The 23939-nt window shown below is 58.7% G+C and overlaps 12 protein-coding genes across 12 annotated transcripts; 7 read left to right on the forward strand and 5 right to left on the reverse strand.

The window, feature by feature from the left end:
• Window positions 1–187: 187 nt before the first annotated feature.
• BDZ90DRAFT_281212 (hypothetical protein) lies at window positions 188–1904 on the forward strand. Its single transcript, XM_025509343.1, has 4 exons — window positions 188–359; window positions 446–645; window positions 723–995; window positions 1082–1904. Exons 1-4 carry the CDS (start codon window positions 251–253, stop codon window positions 1721–1723), a joined length of 1224 nt encoding a protein of 407 aa, XP_025360432.1. The 5' UTR covers window positions 188–250; the 3' UTR covers window positions 1724–1904.
• Window positions 1905–3776: 1872 nt separating this feature from the next.
• BDZ90DRAFT_228180 (hypothetical protein) lies at window positions 3777–6338 on the forward strand (the record flags this gene model as incomplete). Its single annotated transcript, XM_025504795.1, has 2 exons — window positions 3777–4256; window positions 4341–6338. The coding sequence occupies 2 exons, from the start codon at window positions 3777–3779 to the stop codon at window positions 6336–6338; spliced, it is 2478 nt and encodes an 825-aa protein (XP_025360433.1).
• Window positions 6339–7653: 1315 nt separating this feature from the next.
• Window positions 7654–8926, forward strand: BDZ90DRAFT_222948 (hypothetical protein; the record flags this gene model as incomplete). Its single annotated transcript, XM_025504551.1, has 2 exons — window positions 7654–8101; window positions 8184–8926. 2 exons carry the CDS (start codon window positions 7654–7656, stop codon window positions 8924–8926), a joined length of 1191 nt encoding a protein of 396 aa, XP_025360434.1.
• A 66-nt stretch (window positions 8927–8992) lies between these two features.
• On the reverse strand, window positions 8993–10699 carry BDZ90DRAFT_233838 (hypothetical protein). The gene is made up of 2 exons (XM_025506783.1): window positions 10654–10699; window positions 8993–10580 (listed from the first exon to the last, which is right to left on the reverse strand). Exons 1-2 carry the CDS (start codon window positions 10664–10666, stop codon window positions 9106–9108), a joined length of 1488 nt encoding a protein of 495 aa, XP_025360435.1. The 5' UTR covers window positions 10667–10699; the 3' UTR covers window positions 8993–9105.
• Window positions 10700–10842: 143 nt separating this feature from the next.
• BDZ90DRAFT_233839 (Lipoyl synthase) lies at window positions 10843–12186 on the forward strand. The gene has a single exon (XM_025506784.1). It carries the CDS (start codon window positions 10904–10906, stop codon window positions 12158–12160), a length of 1257 nt encoding a protein of 418 aa, XP_025360436.1. The 5' UTR covers window positions 10843–10903; the 3' UTR covers window positions 12161–12186.
• A 99-nt stretch (window positions 12187–12285) lies between these two features.
• BDZ90DRAFT_233840 (t-SNARE) lies at window positions 12286–13701 on the reverse strand. Its single transcript, XM_025506785.1, has 3 exons — window positions 13281–13701; window positions 12517–13207; window positions 12286–12439 (listed from the first exon to the last, which is right to left on the reverse strand). The coding sequence occupies exons 1-3, from the start codon at window positions 13694–13696 to the stop codon at window positions 12428–12430; spliced, it is 1119 nt and encodes a 372-aa protein (XP_025360437.1). The 5' UTR covers window positions 13697–13701; the 3' UTR covers window positions 12286–12427.
• Window positions 13702–13980: 279 nt separating this feature from the next.
• BDZ90DRAFT_233842 (hypothetical protein) lies at window positions 13981–14482 on the reverse strand. The gene has a single exon (XM_025506786.1). It carries the CDS (start codon window positions 14444–14446, stop codon window positions 14150–14152), a length of 297 nt encoding a protein of 98 aa, XP_025360438.1. The 5' UTR covers window positions 14447–14482; the 3' UTR covers window positions 13981–14149.
• A 192-nt stretch (window positions 14483–14674) lies between these two features.
• On the forward strand, window positions 14675–15847 carry BDZ90DRAFT_233843 (13 kDa ribonucleo protein-associated protein). The gene is made up of 4 exons (XM_025506787.1): window positions 14675–14720; window positions 14803–15242; window positions 15330–15671; window positions 15755–15847. Exons 2-3 carry the CDS (start codon window positions 14880–14882, stop codon window positions 15348–15350), a joined length of 384 nt encoding a protein of 127 aa, XP_025360439.1. The 5' UTR covers window positions 14675–14720; window positions 14803–14879; the 3' UTR covers window positions 15351–15671; window positions 15755–15847.
• Window positions 15848–16141: 294 nt separating this feature from the next.
• Window positions 16142–17906, reverse strand: BDZ90DRAFT_64206 (hypothetical protein). Its single transcript, XM_025509741.1, has one exon. The coding sequence runs from the start codon at window positions 17686–17688 to the stop codon at window positions 16177–16179; it is 1512 nt and encodes a 503-aa protein (XP_025360440.1). The 5' UTR covers window positions 17689–17906; the 3' UTR covers window positions 16142–16176.
• Window positions 17907–18071: 165 nt separating this feature from the next.
• BDZ90DRAFT_233844 (hypothetical protein) lies at window positions 18072–19867 on the forward strand. Its single transcript, XM_025506788.1, has one exon. It carries the CDS (start codon window positions 18197–18199, stop codon window positions 19706–19708), a length of 1512 nt encoding a protein of 503 aa, XP_025360441.1. The 5' UTR covers window positions 18072–18196; the 3' UTR covers window positions 19709–19867.
• On the reverse strand, window positions 19568–22034 carry BDZ90DRAFT_233845 (hypothetical protein). Its single transcript, XM_025506789.1, has 2 exons — window positions 21377–22034; window positions 19568–21299 (listed from the first exon to the last, which is right to left on the reverse strand). Exons 1-2 carry the CDS (start codon window positions 22016–22018, stop codon window positions 19905–19907), a joined length of 2037 nt encoding a protein of 678 aa, XP_025360442.1. The 5' UTR covers window positions 22019–22034; the 3' UTR covers window positions 19568–19904.
• Window positions 22035–22175: 141 nt separating this feature from the next.
• Window positions 22176–23813, forward strand: BDZ90DRAFT_262033 (nagb/rpia/CoA transferase-like protein; the record flags this gene model as incomplete). Its single annotated transcript, XM_025508433.1, has 3 exons — window positions 22176–22979; window positions 23058–23550; window positions 23626–23813. The coding sequence occupies 3 exons, from the start codon at window positions 22176–22178 to the stop codon at window positions 23811–23813; spliced, it is 1485 nt and encodes a 494-aa protein (XP_025360443.1).
• Between the last annotated feature and the right edge of the window lie 126 nt (window positions 23814–23939).

The following is a 23939-nucleotide window of genomic DNA, read 5'->3' on the forward strand; positions in this document are numbered from 1 at the left end:
AATGGATTGCATCTCTCCGTCCTCCTTGTCTACTCGGCCACCTTCATGTCTTCCACGGGCAGCTCCTCGACTCCGAAATTGGTCTGACGCGTCGCGGGCGGACAGAGCGTGGAGCGAGCCGGAGACGGAGACGGAGAAGGAGAAAGGTGGCGGGCTGGACAAAGTGTTGGATTCCTTCGTGTCGTACCCACCAGTCCAATCATCTCTGACCTCTCGACGAATTATCTGACGCACGGCGTCAAACGTCGCCATGCCCGATCTTGCGCGAGCAGTCTGGCTCCAAGCCATGATGACGCATCGCATCGTGACGGAGAAGCAGGGACGTGCTCTGCATAAGGCAGCTGCGGGCGCGGCGCGAGGTGAGTGCAGCGATCCCCAGCGAGGGATGTTGACTGTCCCCAGGCTAAGATTCGACTTTATTGCTCTTGGCTCCATCCCATCCAAGTCGACTATCGAGCCTCGCAATACAACAACTTTGTGCATGAGGCTTCCACTGCTATCTCCGGTCTCGGCCTCGAAGTTCGCCGCATTGTGGACGAGTGGACTGGCAAGCCTCTCCTGGCCATCGTAAACACAAAGGGGGACGAGATCGCTCAGCTGGCTACCACGTACTCACCTAATGAAATCGGAGTGGTTAAGCGACTGGTGAGTATGACGCGAAGGGGCATTGTATGCTTCGCGCGGCAAAGCTGATCCTTCTCTACTCATTGCCGCCTGTGCAGGCCGAAGTCATCTTCACCGCTCAAGACGAGACGTTTAGTTGCACCATGATGCTCGCCCTCAATGTTGCTACAAGGGACAAGACGTCCTCTATGACCAAAAAGGCGGCGGAGGAGCTGGTACACAATCTCGTACGGCATCAGTGGTTGCGAATGTCGCCATCCGGACGTCTCTTCCTCACTCCACGCAGTCTACTCGAGCTCGAGCCATGGTTGAAGGAGCAATTCCCTGAGCATGTCCTCGAGTGTGCCAAGTGCCATGATATCGTGACGAAGGTGCGTAGCGCGCGAGGTCACGACCACCGTGCCTGCTGCAGACGGCTCACTCGATGCTTTCCCTTGGTCTTCGTCACCTCACGCAGGGTTCGGCATGCTCCCGCTCCAACTGCTCAGGGCGGCTGCACCACTTCTGCGAGCGCGGCATGCCAGGCAGCCACAACGGCACAGCCAAATGCTACGTCTGCAAGGCCAACTGGGAGCCCCTGCCTGTTGGAGAGGAGAGTCTGGGTACGGGAAGAAGGCCGAGGGCTAGTCAGGCTACTCAAGCGCGCGATGATGATGACGATGAGGGGTTGGACAATGAGGAGACAGAGGAAGACGCGGAGGAGGCCATGACGAGTACAGAGCGAAGGAAGCGACAGAGGAGGAGCAACGGCAACACAGTAGCGGCCAATGGGCGCCGTGGCAGCACGAGCAGCTTTGGTGTGGCAGCAGGACGTCGTCGTAGCAGTCAGTCAGGCCCGTCTGGTGCTGCCGCAAAAAGGCGCAGGTCTTCGCGGAGCAACGTAGTCGAGGATGACGAGGGTGACGAGGGTGACGAGGATGAGAATGAGGACCAGGACGACGAGGTGGACAACTCATTACCACCAGCCCGACGCTCCTCGTCAAGGCGAGCCAGTACGACTCGAGGACAAGGAAGGAACTTCATTGATGACGATGCCCGAGACGACGACGATGACGATGAAGGCGAGGAGGAAGAAGGGGAAGACGATGACGATGATTAGCAAGGGCACGGACGCGTCAGCGTTTCATGCCGCTCACCAGCACTACCGCCAACAGCCGCCTCCACGTCACCTATATTCAGCGTTCCCTCATTACGCGACCGCGATCGACTATCAAGCGACCCATCATACCTCTTCTCGCGATTTCCTGTCAATTTGAAACCAATTACGCCTCCCTAATCATCGTTGTCTTCCTCTTGGCGTCGAGCACACCATTCATCTACGTCGCGAGCGATGGTACACACGTGCGCGAATGTATTCACCGCCCGCTCGCTGCAGCGCTGCGAGGCTTGCGAGACTGTGTTGCCAGAAAGCCTATTAAAAAATGCGAGGCTTGCGGGACCGTCGGCGCTTGGCGTAGACCGCCGGCGCTGTCTGAACGAGGCGATACACGGAGAGGAGCCGGGAGAACACCGAGGAGCAAGTAGCGGCGAGCAGTGACGATAACGATGATCGATGCATCCCAACGTCTTGTTCGTCAGACGGCTTTGAGCTTCGTATTCAGCGCATCTAGTACGAGGCATCAAGCGAAGAACCCACGACGCTCAATGATGGGAAAGGGAGGGCGCCAAATAGCCCTCGCTGGCGATGCCGTCCATGCCACCCTCCTCTGCTCCGCTGCCCGTGCTGTGCGCAGCCGCCGGCTCATCGGCGGACCAACGCTTCGAGGCAGGCGGCGTAACCACCCACTTGCAAATTGACTCTCTCGATCGAAGAAGCACCTCGTACGAAGCGACGTCGTCTTGGCATGACTCAAAATGGGAGTCGAGCACTAGTTTACCAGTGACGATGTCGTGACTGACTCAAGCTCACGAGAAAGGCGAAGGGAAGGAGGAAAGAGAGGCTCATCTTGTGCCTGCAGCGTGGCGGCTCCTCGTTGTCCACCGTCGGCTTCTCTCTCGCCGCCCCTAATCGCGTCGCTCCAGGGTGAGAAGACGCTTCCCTTCTGGGCCGAGTCAGGGTGTTGACGGTGACCCTGATTCATCATAAAGCATGAAGGCTCCTCGCAGGTAGGTTGGCTCCTCGCTGCTGACAGGCCATTCGTCGGGCTAAGACTTTGCGCCAAGTGAAAGCCAGAGAAAGGGAGACGACGACGGAGCTGCTCAGGGCAGCCGCGGTAGCCTGCGATGACGAGATTAGCATCATCGCCGTAACAGGACACACAGAGACGCACCACGCATGGTAAGCGCCTCGTCGACAAGCAAAGCCTAGTCCGGCCCTGAGCTCCCGTAGCTACTCCTCCGTCGCCTGTCGCAGCGTCTCTGTGTGCTGCCGTCGCCCTCGCCCTCGTCTTCGCCCTCGTCTCTGCTTCCTCTCGCCTGATTCGCCCATCTCTCTTTTCGCGGCTGCGCCAAGCTTTTTTCCCTCGTTCAACGTCCGCGTCGCACGTCGTCGACGACTGCCTCCGCCTCCGCCTGATCTGCCTGCCGCTTCTTGCCCTGTTTCATCGCCTCAACTGCTCCTCCCGCTCTCCGCCCGGCTGTTTGCCGCCCGCCGCCTGTCTTCGACACACACACCCTCGACGCCCCCTTCTGTCCCGAGTCAGCTTCAGCAGTCGCAAAGTCGCAGAGAAGATCGATCATCGGGCACTTCGTCTGTGCGATATCGAGCGCTAACTTGAGGTCAAGGCCACAACCGGCGGTGCCAGTCAACGAGGCGGCGGCGGCGTCGCTGCTCCCACTTCCCGGAGTGTCTCGTCTCGAGGGAGCCAAGACAAAGCCAGCTGCTGCCAGTCTCGTCTGCCATCCAGCTGCCCCTTCCTATCCTCACCACCATCACCATCCTCCATCCTCAACACTCGTCGTTGTCATTATCGTCACCACCATCGACACACATTCCTGCGGCCTTGCTCCCTTTGACGACAGTCGTTGCTAAGCGCCGCAACTGGCCGCATCCGCCTTCCATCGTTCCTTCCGCCGCCTCCAAGGCAGCCGCCGACGTTGCCGCCGGCCCACGCTCAGTCGATTCCTTTGGCGGCAAATTCACCCTTCATCCTTCGACTACTTTGCCATCTTTGTGAATGACAAATCATCTGTACGGCACTGCCTCTCATTCGATGTCAGCTGCTCCACGCTACCAGCAATCACCAGCGGCCCCAGCCTCGTCCTCGTCATCATCCTCGTCATCGGCGTACCCGCCTTACTCGCGTCCGACTCTCGGCGCTCCACGACAGAATGGACCTCATCGCTCGTCATGGCCTCCCTTTCTTCCGCCAATCGACGTAGCCGGACCATCCAGCAAGCAGCAGCAGCCACAGCAGCAAGGCTATCCAGGCCAGCCTCAGAGCTATCCTCACCACCATCAGTATGGAGGGCACCACCCGCATTCACTCTCCGTGTCCACGTCCCACTCTGCTACGAGCCCCGTCTCGCCAAGCAGCCACTCGGATCCCTCTCCCGTAGAGGACAGCCGACAGGGAGGACAAGATCAAAAGAGTAGTGACGGTAGTGGTAGTGCTTTCGGTCAGACAGTCGGCGAGACGGGCATGGTAGCCTCCCTCACTGGTACCGGTCGCAAGCGAAAGCGTCTACAAAGGGTGAGTAATGGTGCTAATCGATCAAATTCTCAAATTGCAGTTGCATTGAGCTGACATCGGTAACCCCCATCCCGTTGCCAACAGGCCTGTGTACCCTGCCACAAAGCCAAGCGACGCTGCGACGGCGGTCTGCCCTGCAGCAACTGCGACTTCAGCGGACGAGGTTGCTCCTACTCTGACAGTCACGGCAATGCCGTCCAGCCCACGGCACGAGCCAAGCCTCCCGCGAGCAAAGACGAGTCGGCCCACTCCTCGACTGGTATCAATGACTACCGCCAGAGCTCAGCCGCAGCGCATACTGCGGGCCCGGCTTCCAACCTCAGCTCCGCGTCCACCGAGAACTTCGACGCCTTTCGCACCTTGAACGGCATCGCCCCTTTTAACGCCTTGATTCCGCTCGCATACACGCATGGAACGACCCAGCCCAGCGTCTTCATCACACACTGCGCAAACGCCATGGTCTCGCCGCACAACCACGCCGCCGTGGCAGCCGCCCGCCGTCTCATGCTCGACGAGGATCAAGCCGCCTTTTCCATCCTGGACCGCCCCTCAGCAGACAGCGTCCTCGCCCTGGTCCTTCTCGCCCTCTGTGAGGCCCGCAGCGGCAAGTTGACTCGCGCCGTGGCCCACACGGCAGTCATGTGCCGCATGATGCAGCAGCTCAACCTGCCAGACGTCTCCGTGTCCACCGAGCCTTTCCATGCCGGCGAGCTCTGCCGCTTGGTAGCTGTGGCTTACACGGTGGACATCGTTCTATCGTCACTGGCCGGGCAGAGCTTTGCCGTCTCCCACACGGACTTGGAAGTTGCCGCAATGCGCATTTCGCAGATCGGCACGCAGGATCCGGATACTGCCCCCTACGCGGCCCTGCTTCGCTCGAGCATCGTTTTCGCGCAGGCGGTCGAGCATCAGCGCAAGCTGGCACACAGAATTGGTACCAACAACACGGGTAGCACCAGCTCTTTCGCCGACTCACATGGGAGTGCCGCGTGCCACCACGCTCTCAGCGCCTGGGCGGACAGCTTGCCTTCCCACCTTGCATTTGAGGACGGGAATCTCTCCCGCGCGTCTCGTGCGGCTCGCAGCAGCGGAGGTGTAGGATCAATTTCAGCCGTGGGCCGCGACGGAGCTTCGTCATGGGCGTGGGCGTGGTCGCTCATGCACTGCTTCGCCGAGATGGCTGTATGCGTCCTCGATGGGGGAGGGAGGCAGAGCGCAACAGCTGCGAGCAACCTCTCTGTCCTATGCCTCGATACGGTCAATCTGGAGTCTCAGCCGAGCGCCATTCTGGCACTCTTGCCCCTCACGTTCGCGCATGCCATCGTGGCTAAGAGCGGGGCAGGAGGAGCCACAGCAGGCTCGTCCAGCGCGAGTACGACAGCTGCGGCCGTTGGGCCGGTCTTCACATCGCTGCAGAAGACGTTCGACTTCGAAGAGTGGCAGCTGCGTCGAACCAGGGCTTTCCTTGGTATCTCAGCTCCGAGCCACAGCGTCTCTACTCCAGGACTCAACGCGGGCCACTCGAGCGTCACCTCCTCTTACGCCACCAACAGCAACAGTAATGCCTATGCTTCTCCGGCGCACCACTATCCGCACTACTCGTCTCGCTCCCCATCGATGGGATACACCAATAGTAGCCTGTCGAACGGACACGGGCACGGGCACGGGCATAGCCTCGCCCCGCCGCCTCCTCCAGGTGGACCGCTAAGCTCAAGCGCATCCCTCTCCTCGCTCCCGTCTCTCCGTGCCCGTGGCATTAGTGACCCGAGGCCACGCCCTCCGTCCGTGTCACCACCGCATCGCAGCAGCCAGCTCCTCGCACCGCTCAGCGAGGATGGCAGCGCCAGCAACGGATCGAAGGTGAGCGGTGCGCCCGTCTCGCCCTACAACGGTACCAGGCCCTCACTGGCGCCCATGGCGTCGCCAGGAAGCAACGGTGGAGCTGGAACGGGGACAGGTCCTACTTCGCCTCACTCTTTTGCTGCGGCTAGACGTCTCCCTGGGTTGGCTAGTAGCGCGAACGGGAATGGGACGAGGTTGCCCTCAATCAACGGTGTGGGGAGCGCAAAGGGCGACGAGTAGAAACCCTTCCCACCCCATGACCGTCTCAAGTTTCTACGACCATCAATCTTCTAGCACTCTGCTTCGGTTCCCTTTCCATTTGTAAATTTTCTGAACTCTTCGCATCTACCATATCCAACGAGACAAATAGCTTGCTTGCACGAAATTGGGCTATGGACTGACTGTGTGACAAGGGCCGCCGACGTTGGGACCGCTGCCTGGCCTTCGATCTTCTCGATGCCTTGTAGTTTCTCGCGGGCCTGCACCAGCAGCTCACTTGGGAGCCATTCAACTTGATTTGTTCGATTCAGCCACCATACCGGGCTTAGAGTAATACTGTCTCGCTGGACCCTGAAGCACGAACTCCCCGCCAGTCACAGTGAGTGGCGTGGCTTGGCGTAGCGAGATGGTCGCGATCGCCGTTCTTTAGCTAGCGTGCCAATATCGGCGGTCGCTTCTTGGGTGCTGATTCAGCTCTCGGCGCTACGAGGACCAAAGCTCTATCTGCCCATGGGGCTCCTCTCCCTGGTAGGAGGACCATGTGGCAGCTCTATTCAAGGGTCCACGCTTACTATTGCATCGACCGATGGACCTGACCTGACGGAGGCGATCGCCCGAGACAGTGAGCTGGGAGTGGCGGGGCGTGCGAGGATGCCTTGCTCCATCTATTCCTCACTCTCCCACGAGGCTGGTGGCTCGGCCATTGACTGAGCATCATTGCGGCCGAGGTAGCGGCCAGTCGCAGAGTCATCTCTCGCTTTCATTCGAGCCCGAGGCTTTCACGTCGGAGCGAAGAGCGTTGTGCGTCATCGAGCGAATGCAGAGATGCAGCCGTGTCGCGCGGCCTCGGCAGGAGAGGACTCTTGAATCGTGCGGGATCGATGCTTGCCAATCGCGGGCTCCACTGCCTAGCCTAGCGCGAGACACGGCCTTCGACGATCGAAGAGAGAGCAAAAGTCTGAGAGCAGTGCCACTGCAGAGGGCGGGGTACGCCGTGCGTCGTACGTTCGCGGGGCGTCCGTCGCCGTCGCCGTCGCCGTCGCCGCTTGCCACTCGCATGATGAGTAGACGGAGGATGGGGGTGCGATGCGATGTCATGTCGATGACTGCACTGGTGGGCGGAGGTTTGAAAATCGACGCTTTCAACTGGCTTATGCAAAGCAAGGGGATGCGGGGGCCAGACAATGATATGAAGTCGTGGGTGACATTTATCTCTTCTTTCTCTTCCTTACCATCGCCACTGCGTAGTCACAACTCAATACCCCTGGAAGACCTCAATTTTTCGCAAGCAAGCGCACATTCAAATCACATCCATCGCAGCGCGCACGCCGCCACTATGACATCCAAGGCCGACATCCCCAAGGAGGCAGGTCGCCCACCTCTCAACGTCCGCCCTTCAATGGAAGGTCAACGTCGTGACTCAGGCTCACAAATGCCCACTCTTCCCCCCGACAATGCCTGCGACGAGCCCGCTCCCGAGGCACCGGGAGGAGCAGGTAAGGGCGCCATCGCCACGGACCCTGCCACCGGCAAGGGCTTCGACAAGGTGTACGGTGTCCGCCCCAAGACCACTTGGCATTTGAAGCCTTCGATGGAGAAGAATCTGTGGGAGTACATTTGCTCGCTCGACATCGGTCCGGACACGGCCTATCAGCGTCGCGATGACAACAGCGAGCTGAGGGGCCCTCCGCCTATCAGGCCGATGTGGGAGGAGAACCTCTTCATCATCTCGACCGGCTCGATTCCCCTCCTGCTCCACACTGCATGGAACTTCCTCCTCCCAGGTGAGTGCGCTGAGCAGTATTGCGAGGTACCTTCCTTCCATCAAAAGGCTAATCATCTTTCGTCTCTCTTCTCCGCGCACAGAGCACCCCATGCACTGGGCTCCCGCTTGGGTCATGTACCACCTCAGCTTCATCGTCTTCGCCAAGGTGATGATCCGTCGCCTCCACTACTTCATGGCCGAGTACGGCTGCTTTGATGAGCAGAACCGCGGTCGTGACATGGTCGACGACAAGCACGTCAACCACTTGGGACGCTCCATTTTCATCTACACCGTCTTCCGTACTCTCGGCCCTTTCCTCCTCGCCTGGCGCGGTGACATGGCCAACCCTCTCGCTGGCCTGTCATGGGCTACTCCGTTCAAGATGGCTTGGTGGGAGATTGCTCTCGACTACTGGTTCTACCTTTACCACCGATCTACCCACGAGTTCGACGCCCTCTGGTTTATCCACAGGCAGCACCACGCCACCAAGCACCCGACGCCCATCCTCTCCATCCTCGCAGACGACATCCAGGAGTGCCTCGAGATCTTCATCATCCCCTTCCTCGCTACGGCAGTCTCTCCCAAGTTGTCCTTCGCTGAGCTGCACCTCCTCGTCGTCTACACTCTGTACGTCGAGGCCCTCGGCCACTCCGGCATTAGGGCAATCTGGCGTCACCCTATCCTCGGCCAGTTCCTCCGCGTCATGGGCGCCGAGCTCGCTGTCGAGGACCATGACCTGCACCACCGCTTCGGCAAGTCGGGCAGGAACTACGGAAAGCAGACGAGGATTTGGGACAGGCTGTTCGGCACTATCGGAGAGAGGATTGAGACGCCTCTCAACTAAAAGGAGCGGACGCAGTCATGCGTATTTACTATTTCCAACGGAGTCTCGTCTTTGCTTGACCACACCTTTCCTTTAATCACTCTTTGCTATGCGATGCTACTACTGTGTTTCCTCACGTCTTCATGATGAATGATATACGTTGATCAATCTATGCTTGTGTGCGTGTATGAAAACGGCCTCTACTCCTCGTCCTCGTCATCGTCCCCTTCCTCAAGGGCGTCACCCCCGACCCATTCCTCCTTAGGAATTCCCTCGTACAGCCTCCTCATCTCCTGTAGCGCTACCATGGCCTTCTCCTTTCCGGCTGATGCCTCGACGAGTCTTTGCGCAGCCATAAGGTAATCCTCAGCGACTGCCGAGCGATCCCATCCCTCCTGATCGCTCTCCTCATCCTCATCATCTTCTCTCTCCGGCCTCTCATCATAGAGAACCGCGGCGACGAGGTCATCCTGTGCCGTCGCAACTGCCTCGGCGCACTCATCTAGCTCGTCCACATCCAGCTTCAACGCCTCCCCGTCCGTCAAGCAGAGCTCGCCCGTCCTGTCGTGGAGTAAGCGTCCCAAGCGTATAAGGGGGAGAACCTTGCCCAGTAGCTGGCGATCACGTTCGTCCAGTCCGCCAAGGGCGGAAAGACCAAACTCGTCGTCCTGCTCAGCGGCCGTAGAGTTGCCGCTGGGCTGCCCTTCTGCCTCCTCGCTCATCTCGCGCTCCCCATCCTCCATCAAGGCTCGACGTTGAGCCCACCTAGTCCGAACAGCAGCCACGTTATCCATCGGTAGTGTCTTGGAAGCTTCATCGCACGCCTCCCAAACTGCAGCCGTTCGAGACAGGCATTGCTGTCGCATAGCAGCTGGCGTCCTCGCTGCCTGTGGTGTAGCCTCTTCTGAGGCAGTCATTGCCGCCCCACCTTCGCGCCGTTCTCTCGCAATTTTCGCAGCCTTGACAGCCTTCTTCGTCCTTTCATCCATGCAGGCTTCCCCCAACTGCGCAATTGCTGTGCTCACAGCTTGGACGTGTGTGCGCAGCGCCCGAGTCCAAGTGGAACCCACCCCTAGCCCAGGGAGCTTGCGTAGCTGTTGACTCGAGGGCAGGCCGAGCTCTGATGCCGTCATGACTTGTCCGCCCATTGACTTTGCCAACTCTTCGAGCTCTTTGCGACTCTGAGTGGCTGAGGCTGAGGCGTCTTGGTCGCTGCCAGAAGATGCCTTGGACTTGTCGTCCATTTGCTCGTCTTCTTGAATGTACACGCCTCTCTCCTTCATAGCCTTGCCCCAGATGAAGAACAATTTGGGCAAAACATCGTTGGTGAAGGCATCAATCTGCTGCTGCGCCGCCGCAATGGACGCCGCATCCAGCCCACTCAGAGGGGACGTTGAGCTCGATCCACCAGCCTCGGTGTCGCTCTGTTGCTGTTTCGCAGACTTCTTGAGCGCCAAGCTCAAGTTGGTGGCTCGCTTGGCCGCATCCGTGACCAGGGCCAGGGCATCGTTGCGTAGTTGGGAGCGCAGCTTGTTGAAGGCCGCGTGCGGTGGTGCTGAGGCATGGCTTGAGACGATGTGTAGTGATGAGGGGTCAAAGTCTTCCGACGATTGAGCGAAGGAGGAGAGACCCGTGGAGCAGAGGATGACTAGCCGGAGCAGGCTTCCTTGAAAAGCTGAGAGCGCGATACGCGGGAATCATTTTCAGCTCACAGCGTCGTTGTTGCAAGGGCACGGCGAGATGCTCACCTTGCTCTGCCATTTTGGATCGTGAATATATGCTGGTAACGACCACTTTGCAGCTTCGATGCGCTCATCCAGCTCGCTCGGCCAAATAATTCTATCCGCGCTTACGTCAGCCTCACGCCACTCAATGTGGCCCTCCCCGACCGAGCGGTGCCGTGTCGGTGGGGCTGAATTGAAATCCCAAAGACAAGGCTCGACTCCATTCCACCGTTAACCCCACAACTCTCCTCTCCTCATCCTCACCATCGCCACCATGTCATCCAGCATGGTTGCATCCTCATCGAGGCAGCTGCTCACTCGTTCGAGGAGCGCATCCCTCCTTACGGTCGCTGCCTCATCGTCGCAGCAGCTGGGAGCACGCAGCTTTGCCACCGTGCCCGAGTCGCCTACGCCCGTCCCTTCGTCCTCGTCTCAATCACAACCACGTCTGGCAGCCCTCCGTGCCCGTCTGGCAGACGAAAAACTGGCATCCGACGCCGTTCACTCCTCTCCTCTTCCCCCACCAGGCAGCCGTGTAGCCTTTGGCCGTACAAATGCCCCTCGTCTCCCTTCGTACCTCAAGACCTCGATCCCTACCGGCGACTCCTTCAAGCAGATCAAGAAGGACCTGCGTGGTTTGGGGCTAAGCACCGTCTGCGAGGAGGCACGTTGCCCGAACATAGGCGAATGCTGGGGTGGAGGAGGCAAGGAGAAGGCTACTGCCACCATCATGCTAATGGGGGATACCTGCACGCGTGCCTGTCGATTCTGCTCCATCAAGACCAGCCGCACACCAGGTGCATTGGATCCACACGAGCCAGAGAACACGGCAGAGGCGATCCGTCGATGGGGATTGGGGTACATTGTGTTGACCAGCGTGGACAGGGACGATCTACCTGATGGCGGTAGCAAGCATATTGCCGAGACCATTGCCAAAATCAAGAGCAAGGCGCCCGGTACGCTGGTGGAGGCGCTTGTGCCAGACTTTCAGGGGAAGTTCGATGAGGTGGACCGCGTAGCTAGGAGTGGATTGGACGTTTATGCACACAACGTCGAGACGGTGGAGCGTACTACACCGCGGGTGAGGGACAGGCGCGCAGGATATCGTCAGACCTTGAGCGTTCTCAAGCGCGCCAAGGAGGCTCAACCTGGCCTCATCACCAAGACGAGCATCATGCTCGGCTGTGATGAGACGGATGAGGAAGTTCTGCAAACTCTCAAGGACCTCCGCAACGAGGCAGACGTAGACGTTGTCACTTTGGGCCAGTACATGCGCTCTAGTAAGCGCTTGATGCCCGTGAGCGAGTATGTGCCGCCAGAGAAGTTTGAGTATTGGAAGCAAAAGGCGGAAGAGTTGGGTTTCCTCTACGTGGCGAGCGGGCCGCTCGTGAGGTCGTCGTACAGGGCTGGAGAGTTCTTCATTGAGAATGTCTTGAAGAAGAGGAAGGAGCAGATGGGACAGGGTAGCGCAATCAATGCCGCTGCTGTTGAGGGGGCTGAGGCGAAGTCAGAGGAGATTAGGGCGAGGTGAGAAAGCGAGGTCGAGGAAGTCCAGAGGGGTCAATCAACTACATGTCACGCAGCTACAACAATTTCATCACATCACACATTCGAGTAGGATCTTACGTAGTGGTATTTTGCGCGAGCATATACAGGTGGAGCGCAAATCAGGAGGTCGAGACGAAGGTGAAGCCAAAGGGAGAAGAGCGGCGAGGTCGATGACGGAGGGTGGAGCGGCGAAACGAGGAGGAAGAGGAAGCAGAAATGGGTACTAGAAGTGCCGTACTTGCTGTGTGGATCAGCTGAGGATCTGCGGGGGTCAAGAAGGCATCGAAGTCGTCAGCATTGCTCTCGCTGCCTACCACCCAAGCTCTGTCTCCTACTCACTGCCACCAACACCACGGCGACCACAAATCCAACGACCAGCATCAAGCATGCCGCCCTGCGTCCAGCCTTTCTCTGATAATCACTAGCTTGCACCAATTCTCGATCTGCGCCCTCGGTATTGGTCGCAATCTCCCCAATGTTGTACTCGATGTTATCGATCATTCCGCCCTGCTCTTGCACTATCGTGCCCAAATCGCGGAAGATCTCATTGAGCTCGTGGATCCCTGACTCGATCTCTCGGATCTCGGACTCGCGCTCGGCGATGAGAGATTCTTGGAACTCGAGATCAGCTTGAGATGGACCGGCTGTTGCTTGAGTCTGGGTCTGGGTCTGAGTCTGCTCCTGGAGAGCAGAGTCACTGTCCTCATCGCCTTGTTTGGCAGCCTGCTCGTCCGCCTCAATCTGTACCAGCGAGCTACTCGTAGCCGGTCCAGCGTCTGCATTCGCAGCCGCAGCGGTTGCTGCCCTTCTCTTTGCCCCTTCGAGGTCCTCCTTCGTCCTCCTAGCGCTCTGCCTCTGCGCTTCGGCGAAGGCCTGGACCGCCTGTTCGAAGTCGCGCTGGAGCTTGGAGAGGGTGAGGCGATATTGCGGTGGGCAGCGAGACTCATAGCTGACGATGAGCGTGGAGAGTTGCTTGAGTTGAGGGGTGGTAGACTTGATGACTGAGCGGGTGGATTCGACGAGGTCGTGGCTATGGGATGGTGGAGTTCGACAGTCAATCAGCACGAGTGAAAGTGAGGTCGCGGATTGATTGTGCTACTCACGCCCTCTTTGTCCAGTCTCTATTGCTTTGCTGCTGTGTCCCTCCCCTCGCCCCCTTCTTGGCTTCGTCTCCTGCCAACTTGACCAGCTTCTCCACAGCAGCCGTGTTACTATTGACCTTGAACAGCTGCGCCCCAATCCCATCTGACAAGCGCTTCAATTCCGCCAGCTGCTCGGCAGAGAGGGACTCCTCGTCCTCATCGTCTGTCGAAGGTGATATGCTAGAGGCAGAAGCATGATAGAGGGGTAGGGAGGAACCTCCGCCTGTTGAGGCGTTATTGGCATCGTTGCGGCGTGAGGGTGAGCCACGAATGGAGCCCGGGCCGGAGGTGATGGCGCCGCTGTTGTTCTTGGCACCATACCCGCCGCGAGTGCTGCTGCTGCCGCCTGTCCCTCTTTCTAAGTCGTTGAAGGACATTTCAGTACGGGGATGGGAGTCAAAGGACAAGATGGATGGAATGGATGGCTGGCTCAGGAGTTCAAGTTCATTGGCCGGCGAGATGCATCGCTGAACGCATCACCCGCTCGGCTGCTCTGGTTCCGCCCTCGACCATCAGGTGCCGCACGCCACAGAAGCCAAAGACCAGATTGGACTTCATGACGATGCTTTCAGGCAGATACAATTTCGACAGAGTTGAGATGCATTGCGATTGCGACTGCGTGGGTATGATGATACAGAGAGTGAGGTCGGCGAAGACGAGACTACGAGAGGAGGCAAGAGGAGCTACGCGAGCAGCCGCCGTTGCGAGGGGGTCTAAGGGCCATGGCCAGGTAGAGGGCTGGCGGATGCTGCTTGGCCGAGCTGATTACCATTTACGACCCATCTGAGCAGCAGCGGCGCAAGAGAGGGAGACGAGAGAAAAGGTCCCAGTCAGCATCGTATCGTCTCTCGTGTCAGCTGGCTGCTGTATCGCAGGCTCTGCCGACCCAAACCTCCTCTTCGGACGCTCACCTTCTGTTGGACACATTCCTTGAATTCCCTGAACTCCTTCTCGCACATATTCTTGTCCACAGCCTCGTACTGAGCAAGGACACAAGCCCCGTATGCCTTGCTGGCCGAAGCGCAAGCTGCTGCTGATCGGCCTAGGGTCATGACTGGCTGGAGGTCCCGCGGCTTGCCAGCCTTGGTGACGGCAGATGCGGCGGCAGTAGCAGAGGTTGGGAGCATGACTGGATCTTGTTGAAGTCGAGGTAGAAAAGCGAGGTTTGCAGTGAGGCAAATGAATGAAGCTCTAGTCTCACGAAGCTGTGAAATGGCAATAAAGTGAGGGACAGCTCGTGGAGGCTTTCTTGGGTCAGCGGAAGGAGCGGCGTGTGCTTCCGATCCGATGGCCACGCGAAGAAGATTTGACCTCGTCCGCTTCCCGCTCAGCGTCGATCATCATCGTCCTTTCCATCCGTATCATCGATCACCCTCAACGACCAGACATCTGTCTTCTGACGTGAGCATAGCCTTTGCCTTCATACCCAGCTGCAAAAGAGCATCCACTGACATCGTCTCCTCCTCTTCACCCGCACACACAGCCGTGATCCCTAGTCGTGAGGTCCTCCCGCAACTCCCTCCAACCCACACCACACCCGCTTCCAACCTCCTCGCAAACATGTCCGGCGCAGCAAACCCCAAGGCCTTTCCCCTGGCCGATGCCTCTCTCACCTCCCAGATCCTCGACCTGGTCCAACAAGCTTCTCACTACAAGCAGCTCAAAAAGGGAGCCAACGAAGCCACCAAGACGCTGAATCGCGGTATCTGCGAGTTCATCATCATGACCGCAGACGTTGAGCCCATCGAGATTGTACTGCATCTCCCTCTCCTCTGCGAGGACAAGAATGTGCCTTACGTCTTTGTGCCATCCAAGACGGCTTTGGGTAGGGCCTGCGGTGTGAGCAGGCCTGTTGTGGCGGCTAGTGTTACGACGAATGAAAACAGGGAGTTGCAGGGACAGATCACTACGATCAAGAACGCGGTGAGTAGAAATCATTTATTGAGAGGGCGCAGTGCCAAAGATACCGTACTGACATTCTCGCTCTTCTCCTTCCCCTCGCCGTTGCAGATCGAGCGTCTTCTCATCTAGATGGATTCTCCAGCAGCGTGGGCGTTTGCAGTCTGACTTGGAGAAGCGGCGGGAAAAGGGCGTGGATGGCAAGGAGCGGTAGAGGGCTCGTTGTCGGTTGTCTTGACAGGCTCAGTAATGGCCACAGCTCATTCATGCCGACCTTCTCCGAGCTTGGTTCGTGTTGATTGATGTCATCGATTAGGGAAGGAAGTCTACATTCGCTGCTACATGCTGTTCACCCCTGGCCCCTTTTCGAATTCCTCTTCCTTTCCTTCATCACCCTGTCAGAGACGATCTGGCTCTCGCCTCCTACATGCGCTGCAGCGGCGACAGGGTGAGCCTGTCGAGCGGAAAAGAAGGGATAAAAGAATGGTCAGCTTCGACGGCTTCTGCTCATTCCATCCCCCTGCATGCTATACTCACAACTCCAAAGCCGCGGCCAGTACGACCCTAGTCGAGTCAAACAGGTACAGCCTCGCCATAGCGGTATCCCTCTCTGCTCCCTTGACAATAAGCACCTCCCACGCACTAGAAATCGCCCTAGCCAACCTGAAGGCAAAGTGCACGACGGTCGAAGGCTGCTGGTCGCGCGTGGCCGAACGAACCACATCGGGCCATGAGGCAAGGAGCATGACGACGGTTTGGGCCTTGGGCTCCGACGAGAAGAGGGTGGTGTCGATGTCGTGCAGGCCAGAAGAGGTGGAAGGCAGCGTGAAGCCATACTCTGATGCGGCCTTTCGGACGACGGAGCAGAGGCGGACGTGGTTGCTTTAGATGGGTCAAGGAGTTCGAAATCGTGGGTCAGCTTCGCCTCACATGCAGTGCCCGCGCTCGCTCGTACTTACTACTGCAAGAAGACGCCCGTGTCTCCCTCGTTGCTGAGACACCTCTTCCACGAGAACTCGTAGTTCAAATGCCTCTTACCCGTCAGGTCCTGAATCTTCACTCCCGACTCTCCAAGCACATACGCGACACGCTGCGGGTCCTCGATGAGCTTGTACCTGTCCTCATTCTGCTTCATGATAGACTCCATAGTCTCTTGCGCCTCCTCCAGGATCTTGTCCAAGAAGACTGCCGTCCCCTTACGAGTGGACATGCCAAGGACCATACCGAAGTTGACGTGCTGCAAAGCTTTGGCGCCCTCGAAACCGGAGAGATCGAGGATCTTGAAGAATTGGGCAAGGTGCAAGTCCTGCTGCGAGGCAACGACGTAGATCATCTTGTCGAAACCGGCTCCGTACTTCTCTTTGAACAGGTTCCATCGCTTCTTCGCTTCAGCGAGGTCACGCGAGATGTAGAGGGCGGTTCCGTCTGCGCGTTCAATGACCGTCTTCTCCAGCTTGTACTTGGTCAGGTCGATGAGCATTGCCCCGTTCTCTGCCCTCTCGACGTACTCGGAGTCACGCACGGCGTCCAGAGCGGAGGAGATGGACTGCTTTGTGACCTGTGATTCGCCAGAGTAGACGTCAAAGTGGATGTTGAGGCGTGCATAGGTCTCTTCGTACTTGGCGATGCTCAAGTCGCGGAACTTGCGCCAGAGAGCCAAGGCAGACTCGTCGCCATCCTCCATTCCCTTGAAGTAAACGCGAGCCTTTTCGTGGAGCGAAGGGTCGGCCTCGGCAGCTGCATTTACCTCGACGTAGACGTCGTAGAGGTGCTTGATGGGGTCTTCCTTCAGCTTCGCCTCGTCACCGGATCGCTCCCATCCAACGGCGAGGAGACCAAATTGCTTCCCCCAGTCACCAAGGTAGTTCCATCGCTCGACGTACCATCCGTTTGCTTCGTAGAGGTTGGAGAGGAATGCGCCAATAATGGTGGAGCGCAGATGCCCTGCATGGAAGGGCTTTGCAATGTTCGGTGACGAGAACTCAATGATCATCCTCTGGCCCTTGCCCGACTCGTTGTGTCCGTATGCTGACTTGATTGAGCCCTTTGACTTGCTAGCAGAAGGAGCGTCGCCCTTGTCCTCTCCACGGCTGGAAAGCTCCGTGATGGTCGCGAGGGTCAGCTTTGCCATCGTCTCATGGTTGACCTTATAGTGAACAAAGGCTCCCTGATGGCTCGCCTCAGCAATGTACGCCGAGGGCTGGAAGTCTCTGTACGCCTTCTCTGCAACATCATTGGGCTTCCCGGGAAGCTTGAAGCGGGGGAACGCAACGGAGAAGTCTGCGACTTTGCTGGCGGTAGAGACGGCCTCGAATGCTTTCTCTACGGGAATGTCAAGGCTGGAGTGCAGCTGGCGAGCCACATCCAGGCGGAAGGCGTCCAGCGGATTGCGAAGCGGGTCTGCCTCGGGGACGTCGTTCGAGGGCAAGTCGCCAAAGGTAGCGACGAGGGAGCGGATGTGGTCGGTCATTGCGAGCGAAGGGGAGGTGGTCAAGGTGCGACGACCGATGAGGGGGAGAGGAAGAGAGGGCGCTCGAAGGAGGTGCCTGCGCGTGGTCGGAGCGAGGCAGAAGAAGAGGGAGGAGGAGGAAGAGAAGCGACCTGCAGTGGCGTGAAGGAATGGCCGTATGATCGCGGCGTTTGGCTTGGTAATCGTGGTGGGCGAGGTTGTATGCGGTCTGAAGCGCTGAAGTCGCTACGAGTCAAATCTTCGACCTGGGGCTCGCTCGCTCGTCTTCCGTTCGCCTGAGACCTCGCAGCCATTGCCACATGGCGTTGCTTCCGTCCAACACTTGGAAGCGGAGGTCCAAGTAGTGTGGGCGGCGAGGAGTGTGCGTCTGGCCGTGCCATCGATCTGGGGGCGGCGGGGCACGACGAGGCTCCTGACCTGCCTTGCATTGATTTACCCTCGAATAGCGCCCTCCAGATACCCTTGCTCCTCTCCCCTCTCCATAACGAGTCCCTCTTGGCTCGACGTCATGAACGACTTCGAAGATTACGACCCCTACGACGTTGAGCTTAGCGGCAGTCAAGGTGCTAGTGGACACGAGGAGCATCTCGACGACTCACCAGCTCGTTCATCTCGCCGTAGACGTCGAAGCAACGACCATGGTAGTCACGACGCCTCGGTAGATGCAGACGAGCTTGCAGGCCTGGGTAGCCAGCAACTGGACGCCTCCCATGCGTACGGCTACGATCAGCAACATGGCACGACTGCCGAGGCTGGTGGCCTTTCCCTTGCTGATGAGCTTGGTGGGCTCAGTGGTGGGAATGACGGCTCAGTGGATCCTTCTCACGATGCCTCGACGCTTGCAGACGAGATGAATCGGCTCAACACCACAACCTCAACAGTAGCGCCAAAGGCTTTGGCTAGTGATCTGAACGACGGCCTGCCCTCCTCTTCCTCTGCGGCGGCACCATCGTCCTCCCAGGACTCAGCGTATACAGCGGCACCAGCCACAACCTCGGCCTCTTCCTCCTACGACGATGACATTGCCGAGGCTCGGGCGCGCCAGCAAGAGGCAAGCCTGCAGGATCTCTCCAAGTCCATCGCCGAGAGTGTCGCTCATACGGACGAGTTTCTTGCCAAGCTGCGAGCGGGGGATGAGGATGGCCAAGCGCCTGTCGCAAGTACCGCTACTGCTTCATCGTCCTCGTCATCAAGGCCGAGCTCAGCCGCCGCCCGCGATATCTCTCATCTAGAATCACTCGGACACTCGCTGGGCTTATCCCTGCGCGAACAGGCAGAGCTGCGTGTCAACCAGACGCGCGAGCTCCGGGATATCGAGCGAGCGCTGAGTAGGGACGACCCGGCTCTTTGGATGGCACTGGCCCATGTCGTGGGCTCAGCGGCTGCAGCAGCTGCTCACGAATCTTACCAAGTCAACGGTGATGGGCCAGATGGTTTGCAGGCGATGGCTCTCGATCTAGATCGGGACCTTACCCCACCAGCAGCGCAAGACGTGCTTGGCTACTCTCGCGACCCTGTTTCCGCCCCTTCGACGTCATGCTCTTCAGCAGGCCCCAGCCCCTCCTCCCCGCTTCACGCGCACCTCACCCACCTTTCCTCCCTAACAGCCTCCCTCACCACCTCGTTACGCTCCATCTCCGAGACACTCCAAGTATCCGCAGCTTCCTCCCGCGAAGCGGCCAAACGTCTTCGCTCACTTCGCAAGGCTGTCGAGGAGGCAAGGCGCGAAGCGGAGGAGACGGAGCGGGCGAGCAGGGCAATTGAAGCTGAGAGGAGTGAGACTACTGAAGGGGTTGGGGAAAGCAGGCGAAGAAAGAGCGAGGCAATCAGGCGCGAGATGGACGAGGTGCGCAAGGCCTTTGAGCGGGCGGAGGGGCTAGTTAAGGAGAAGGGATGGGGAAGGACGTGGATCGAGAGCGAGCTCATGGATGATAGATTAGAGAAGCTGCCGAAGGAGAGTTGGGGGAAAGGATATCTCAGAGTGGTAGATCAGCACCCTGCCGTCGCGGGACTCGTGTGAGCGGTAGAGGGCAGAGTGGGTAAAGGAGACGACTTCGACGACGATAGACACGACGGACCACATACAGTTACAAGGCTCACGACGACAAGCCCATGTAGAGGCGATGAGCGCCTCAACGATCTCACAGAGCACTCAATCTCAATAATTGGCGTCTAGACTTCTTCGATTGATGCAACTCCGCGCTGTTCGACTCTCCTCAATCCTCCCCTCCGGCCACCTCGTCCCCTTCATCATCACTTTCCTCCTCCCTCGAGAACTTCTCCCCTCTCCCCTCCCTCCTCTCCCCAACTTTGGCCCCACAGCCCAAATCGCAGTCCTTGAGCGCGCTTCTTTCCCCGACTCTCGCCCTCGGTCCAACGATGCAGTTCTCCAGCTTAGCCCCATCCCCAACGACTGCGCCGTCCATGAGGACACAGCCGGATAGACGGACATTCTTGCCGATGGTGACGCGGGGTGAGAGGAGACAACGTTTAATGCTTGAGCGGTCGCCGATTTTGAGCGTCGAGGACGAGGATGAGGAAGTAGCAGGCGGTAGAAGCGTATCTGGTGAGAGCTGAGCTGTTGAGCTTATGTCGTGCCCTGTCCCTGAACCGGCACCCGCAGCATTGCCGTCCATCGAGCCAACAAGCAGTGGGATCGCTCCGCCACTGACTGGCCTGCCCGACTGGCCTGCTGCGACCAAGGCACGAAGAAGGTATCGGTTGCACTCCAGGTAGGTAGGAAGAGTGTTTGCGCGTGCGAGGAAGTGCGAAGCCTCTTCTGCTGCCGCTTCAGCCGCTGCAGTGGCGGCAGCCGAGGCGTTGTTGTTGCCCTTGCCACCACCTTGCTTGCCGCCCCCGCCGCTACCTGTAGGCACCGACGTTGCCGTGAACATTGACGCCGTAGGCGCGATGCAGGTCACAGCTCTCACCAGCTGAGCGCCACCAGCCTTTCGTGGCTTCGAAAGTGAGCTACGCTCGAATGCCAGCCGCATCAATGCCTGCCCTTGCCTCGCAATCGTCTTCTCGCTCGGTCTGTCGAGATCCTCCTCCTCGTCCTCCTCCATACCGGATCCCTCTGAGCCGGTCTTCCTCGCCTCACCATCCGCGGCAAGCTTCCAACCGGCCTTCTCTGGCAGGCCCTTCTGCCAGCTCGCCTTGGCAAGAAAGGGGACAACATGCTCTCTCAGACTGGTGAAGTCTCGCCTGGCCTCCAAGAGCGGCAGAACGTGGTCGCGGCGCAGCACATAGACGTGTGAGTCGAGCAACGCGGTACTGATTTTTGCGCGTGGGTGGGCGTGCAGCATGCCCGTTCGGATGGGGAGAGAGGGCATGGCGGCCGCTCCTGTCGCTGGTGGCTCGCTGAGGAGCAGCAGCGGGTGGGTTGCTAGAGGCGCGCTGCTGGATGATGAAGAAGTGCCGTAAGCTGCGAGCAGGCGCGCCGGTCCTTCCTTTTCTCTTTCACGGCCGACAGCCTCGCCTGCGCCGCGTTGGTATAGGAGAGACATGAGTGTTGGTGGAGTCGGGTCGCATTCTGAGTAGTAGGAGAGGAGGAAGGATGAGAGAGGGACGGACGGGGAGACGAGGTCGAGGGGAAGGACGAGAGGGTCGGTCTGTACATTTGAATGGAAGGTAGAGTCTGTCAGAGATTGGTTGACATCGTCGAGTGATCGCGCTCGCTCGTACGCACCTCCAGCTTTCCTATGCTAGCCACCCATCTGAGCAGCTCTGCAGTTCCGGGTCGGGCGATCCTCCTGAAACCGTCGTTCTCGTCTTGCCCATCACCTGCAGCGGTATCCTTTGAGCTCTGGTTGCTGTCCTTGCCATCGTAAGGGCCGAGAGGAAGCAGCTCGACGACGATCGCTGCATTGGTCGAAGACTCCCAGTGCTTGGATCCTGCAGAGAGACCATCAACTACTGCGATGTTGGACGAAGTAGATGACGAGGCTGCCGCTGCAGCAGCAGCAGCCGCTCCCTTCTGCCCAACGACGGCTGGCGGGTGAAGCCTGACGCCCTTGAGGGCCCCTTCGATGGCCTTGTGCTGATGCGAAGGAGCGAGGACAATGGCATGTTTGAATCCTGCTGAGACCAAATGCTGCAAGGGGAAGGAAATGAGCGGTCTGTTGGCCAGAGGAAGCAAGGCCTTGGGCAGCGCGTCGGTTGTAGAGGAAGAATAGGGATCACAAAGAGGGTAGAGGTTGCTTCCTGGCCCAGCGAAGATGATGGGCGTGAGTGGTCTACGCCCTCGCGAGGCAAGGTTGTTGTCTCCGAGAGAGGAGCTGCCACCACCTCCTATCGAAGAGGCGTTGAGGAGGTCCATCTGCGATGGCATATACTGAGGAAGAAAGTGAATGACTAGAAGGAAAGGAAAGCGCCGCGCAAGTCGCAATCAAGTCCTTCCGCCGGAAGACGAGAAAGTCGAGGCGAGGCGGAGGCGAAGCTGCAAAGTGGATTGGCGTCATCTTCCACTCCATCTTCATTGCGCAACAATGTCAGCGCCCAAAGACGCAGCAGCTTCGGCCTCCTCCTCCTCCTCAGCGCCCAAAGACGGTGCGGCTCCCTCCGCTAGCCTATCATCTAAGGACGCCAAGGCTGCGGCAAAGGCAGCAAAGGCAGCCAAGAGGGCTGCTGCCAAGGGCCTTGCCGTTGGAGAGAGGCAGCATCCTCCCAAGAATGAGGCAGGGACAACAGCTGGCCAACAAGCAGCTGCTGCTGGTGGACAGGCGACCCATCAGGGGCGAGGGCCAAAGGAATCGTCTTCAGCAGCTGGCGCGGCATCGGCGTCGTCATCAGCTCCAGCTTCGAGCGGCGCAGCAGCTGCCACTCCTTCTCAGACTCTTGCTTCGCTCGCCTCAACCAACGCCTCCCTCCTTCAGCCTACCCAAACCGCAGCAGCAGGTCCGTCCTCATCCACTGGAACTCTCTCCTCACACGACCTCATTACCACCGTCCACCCTCCCTCGACCTCCCACTCGACACGCTCCACTCTCCTCACGACGTCCCTCACCCGCTCACTCCACCCGTCAATCCTTCAACTACAACAACACCTCGCGTCCCACACCTTGCTGGGCTCTTCAGCTCGAGCCATTGCCACCTTGGCCGCTCTGAGAGACTTCATTGCTGACTATAAGACACCGCGAGGTGCGGTGCTTAATCGTGACTTGGTAGGGAAATTGGGAGCACAGATTGGCGGTATCACCGCTGCTAGGCCTTTAGGTACGAGTGCCGGCAATGCTGTCAGGTATCTCAAGTACGAGATCGGAGTCGTGCCTGCGGACATGGGCGAGGACGAGGTGAGAGCGCAAGTGGGGAGCTGTAGCTCGCTCGCTAGCGGATACTGACCTGCCCATCCCTCACCTTCTCGCACCCAGGCGAAGAACCACCTCATCTCCCGAATCGACCACTTTGTTCGCGATCGCATCGTCCTCGCCTCTCGAGTCATCTCATCTCACATATCCTCCAAACTCCGTTCACACGGAGACGTGGTAGTCACCTTTGCCCGCTCCTCAGTCGTAGAGCGTTGTCTCCTCGATGCGTGGCAAGTCGAAGGCAAGAGATTCGAGGTCATCTGCGTCTCGGGTGAGACCTTCGACGAAGGGCCTAGGATGGCAGAAGCGCTGCTGAGCAAGGGGATCCCGACTAGCTGTGTGCCGCTTACGGCCTTGGGGAGCGTTATGCCGCGAGCGAGCCTAGTGCTGCTGGGTACGGCCAGTCTCCTCGCCGACGGGGCGTTGTACTCGAGGGCGGGGACAGCTACCGTCGCTATGGTGGCGAACAGGAGGAAGGTCCCTGTCATCGTGTGTTGTGAGACGTACAAGTTTAGTGAGAGGGTGAGGCTCGAAGGGGTAGGAGGCAACGAAAGGGGTGAGTAGCGCGACGTCATTGCCCGCCAGATAGCCAAGCTGACCATCTTCTTCTCCTATTCTCACGCGCCAACAGCCGACGGTCACGACGATGACTTGGAGGACGGTTCCTCGACCCCGTCCAACCTCACGAAGCTCAACCTCGTCTACGACCTCACGCCCGCAAAGTACATCACCGCTGTAGCGTCCGAGGTCGGGCTCAGTGGGCCAGAGAGTGTGGCCATCTTGCTACGAGACTACAAGAGCATCTTGTTCGGCAGCTAGTCAAGTCAAGGGTCAGGAGAGAGACTCAATCGTATCGTTTGGTCATACATGCTTTGGATTGCTTTGTGTCTCGCTCTGGTCTGATATGGAAGGCTATAGGATCGGAGGATGACGCCGAGGAAGATG

The sequence above is a fragment of the Jaminaea rosea genome, assembly GCF_003144245.1.
Source record: "Jaminaea rosea strain MCA 5214 unplaced genomic scaffold BDZ90scaffold_13, whole genome shotgun sequence".
Classification (NCBI taxonomy): Eukaryota; Fungi; Basidiomycota; class Exobasidiomycetes; order Microstromatales; genus Jaminaea; species Jaminaea rosea.

Bases quoted from the DNA above. Each gene is read 5' to 3' on its own strand.
- BDZ90DRAFT_281212 (XM_025509343.1), top strand. From the start codon at position 251: ATGCCCGATCTTGCGCGAGCAGTCTGGCTCCAAGCCATGATGACGCAT. The intron at 646-722 runs GTGAGTATGACG...CCGCCTGTGCAG, and splicing joins TCGGAGTGGTTAAGCGACTG to GCCGAAGTCATCTTCACCGC. The intron at 996-1,081 runs GTGCGTAGCGCG...CACCTCACGCAG, and splicing joins GCCATGATATCGTGACGAAG to GGTTCGGCATGCTCCCGCTC.
- BDZ90DRAFT_233839 (XM_025506784.1), top strand. From the start codon at position 10,904: ATGTCATCCAGCATGGTTGCATCCTCATCGAGGCAGCTGCTCACTCGT.
- BDZ90DRAFT_233842 (XM_025506786.1), bottom strand. From the start codon at position 14,446: ATGCTCCCAACCTCTGCTACTGCCGCCGCATCTGCCGTCACCAAGGCT.
- BDZ90DRAFT_233843 (XM_025506787.1), top strand. From the start codon at position 14,880: ATGTCCGGCGCAGCAAACCCCAAGGCCTTTCCCCTGGCCGATGCCTCT. The intron at 15,243-15,329 runs GTGAGTAGAAAT...TCGCCGTTGCAG, and splicing joins TCACTACGATCAAGAACGCG to ATCGAGCGTCTTCTCATCTA.
- BDZ90DRAFT_233844 (XM_025506788.1), top strand. From the start codon at position 18,197: ATGAACGACTTCGAAGATTACGACCCCTACGACGTTGAGCTTAGCGGC.
- BDZ90DRAFT_233845 (XM_025506789.1), bottom strand. From the start codon at position 22,018: ATGCCATCGCAGATGGACCTCCTCAACGCCTCTTCGATAGGAGGTGGT. The intron at 21,300-21,376 runs GTGCGTACGAGC...TCAAATGTACAG, and splicing joins CTAGCATAGGAAAGCTGGAG to ACCGACCCTCTCGTCCTTCC.
- BDZ90DRAFT_233840 (XM_025506785.1), bottom strand. From the start codon at position 13,696: ATGTCCTTCAACGACTTAGAAAGAGGGACAGGCGGCAGCAGCAGCACT. The intron at 13,208-13,280 runs GTGAGTAGCACA...ACCATCCCATAG, and splicing joins AGAGACTGGACAAAGAGGGC to CCACGACCTCGTCGAATCCA.
- BDZ90DRAFT_64206 (XM_025509741.1), bottom strand. From the start codon at position 17,688: ATGACCGACCACATCCGCTCCCTCGTCGCTACCTTTGGCGACTTGCCC.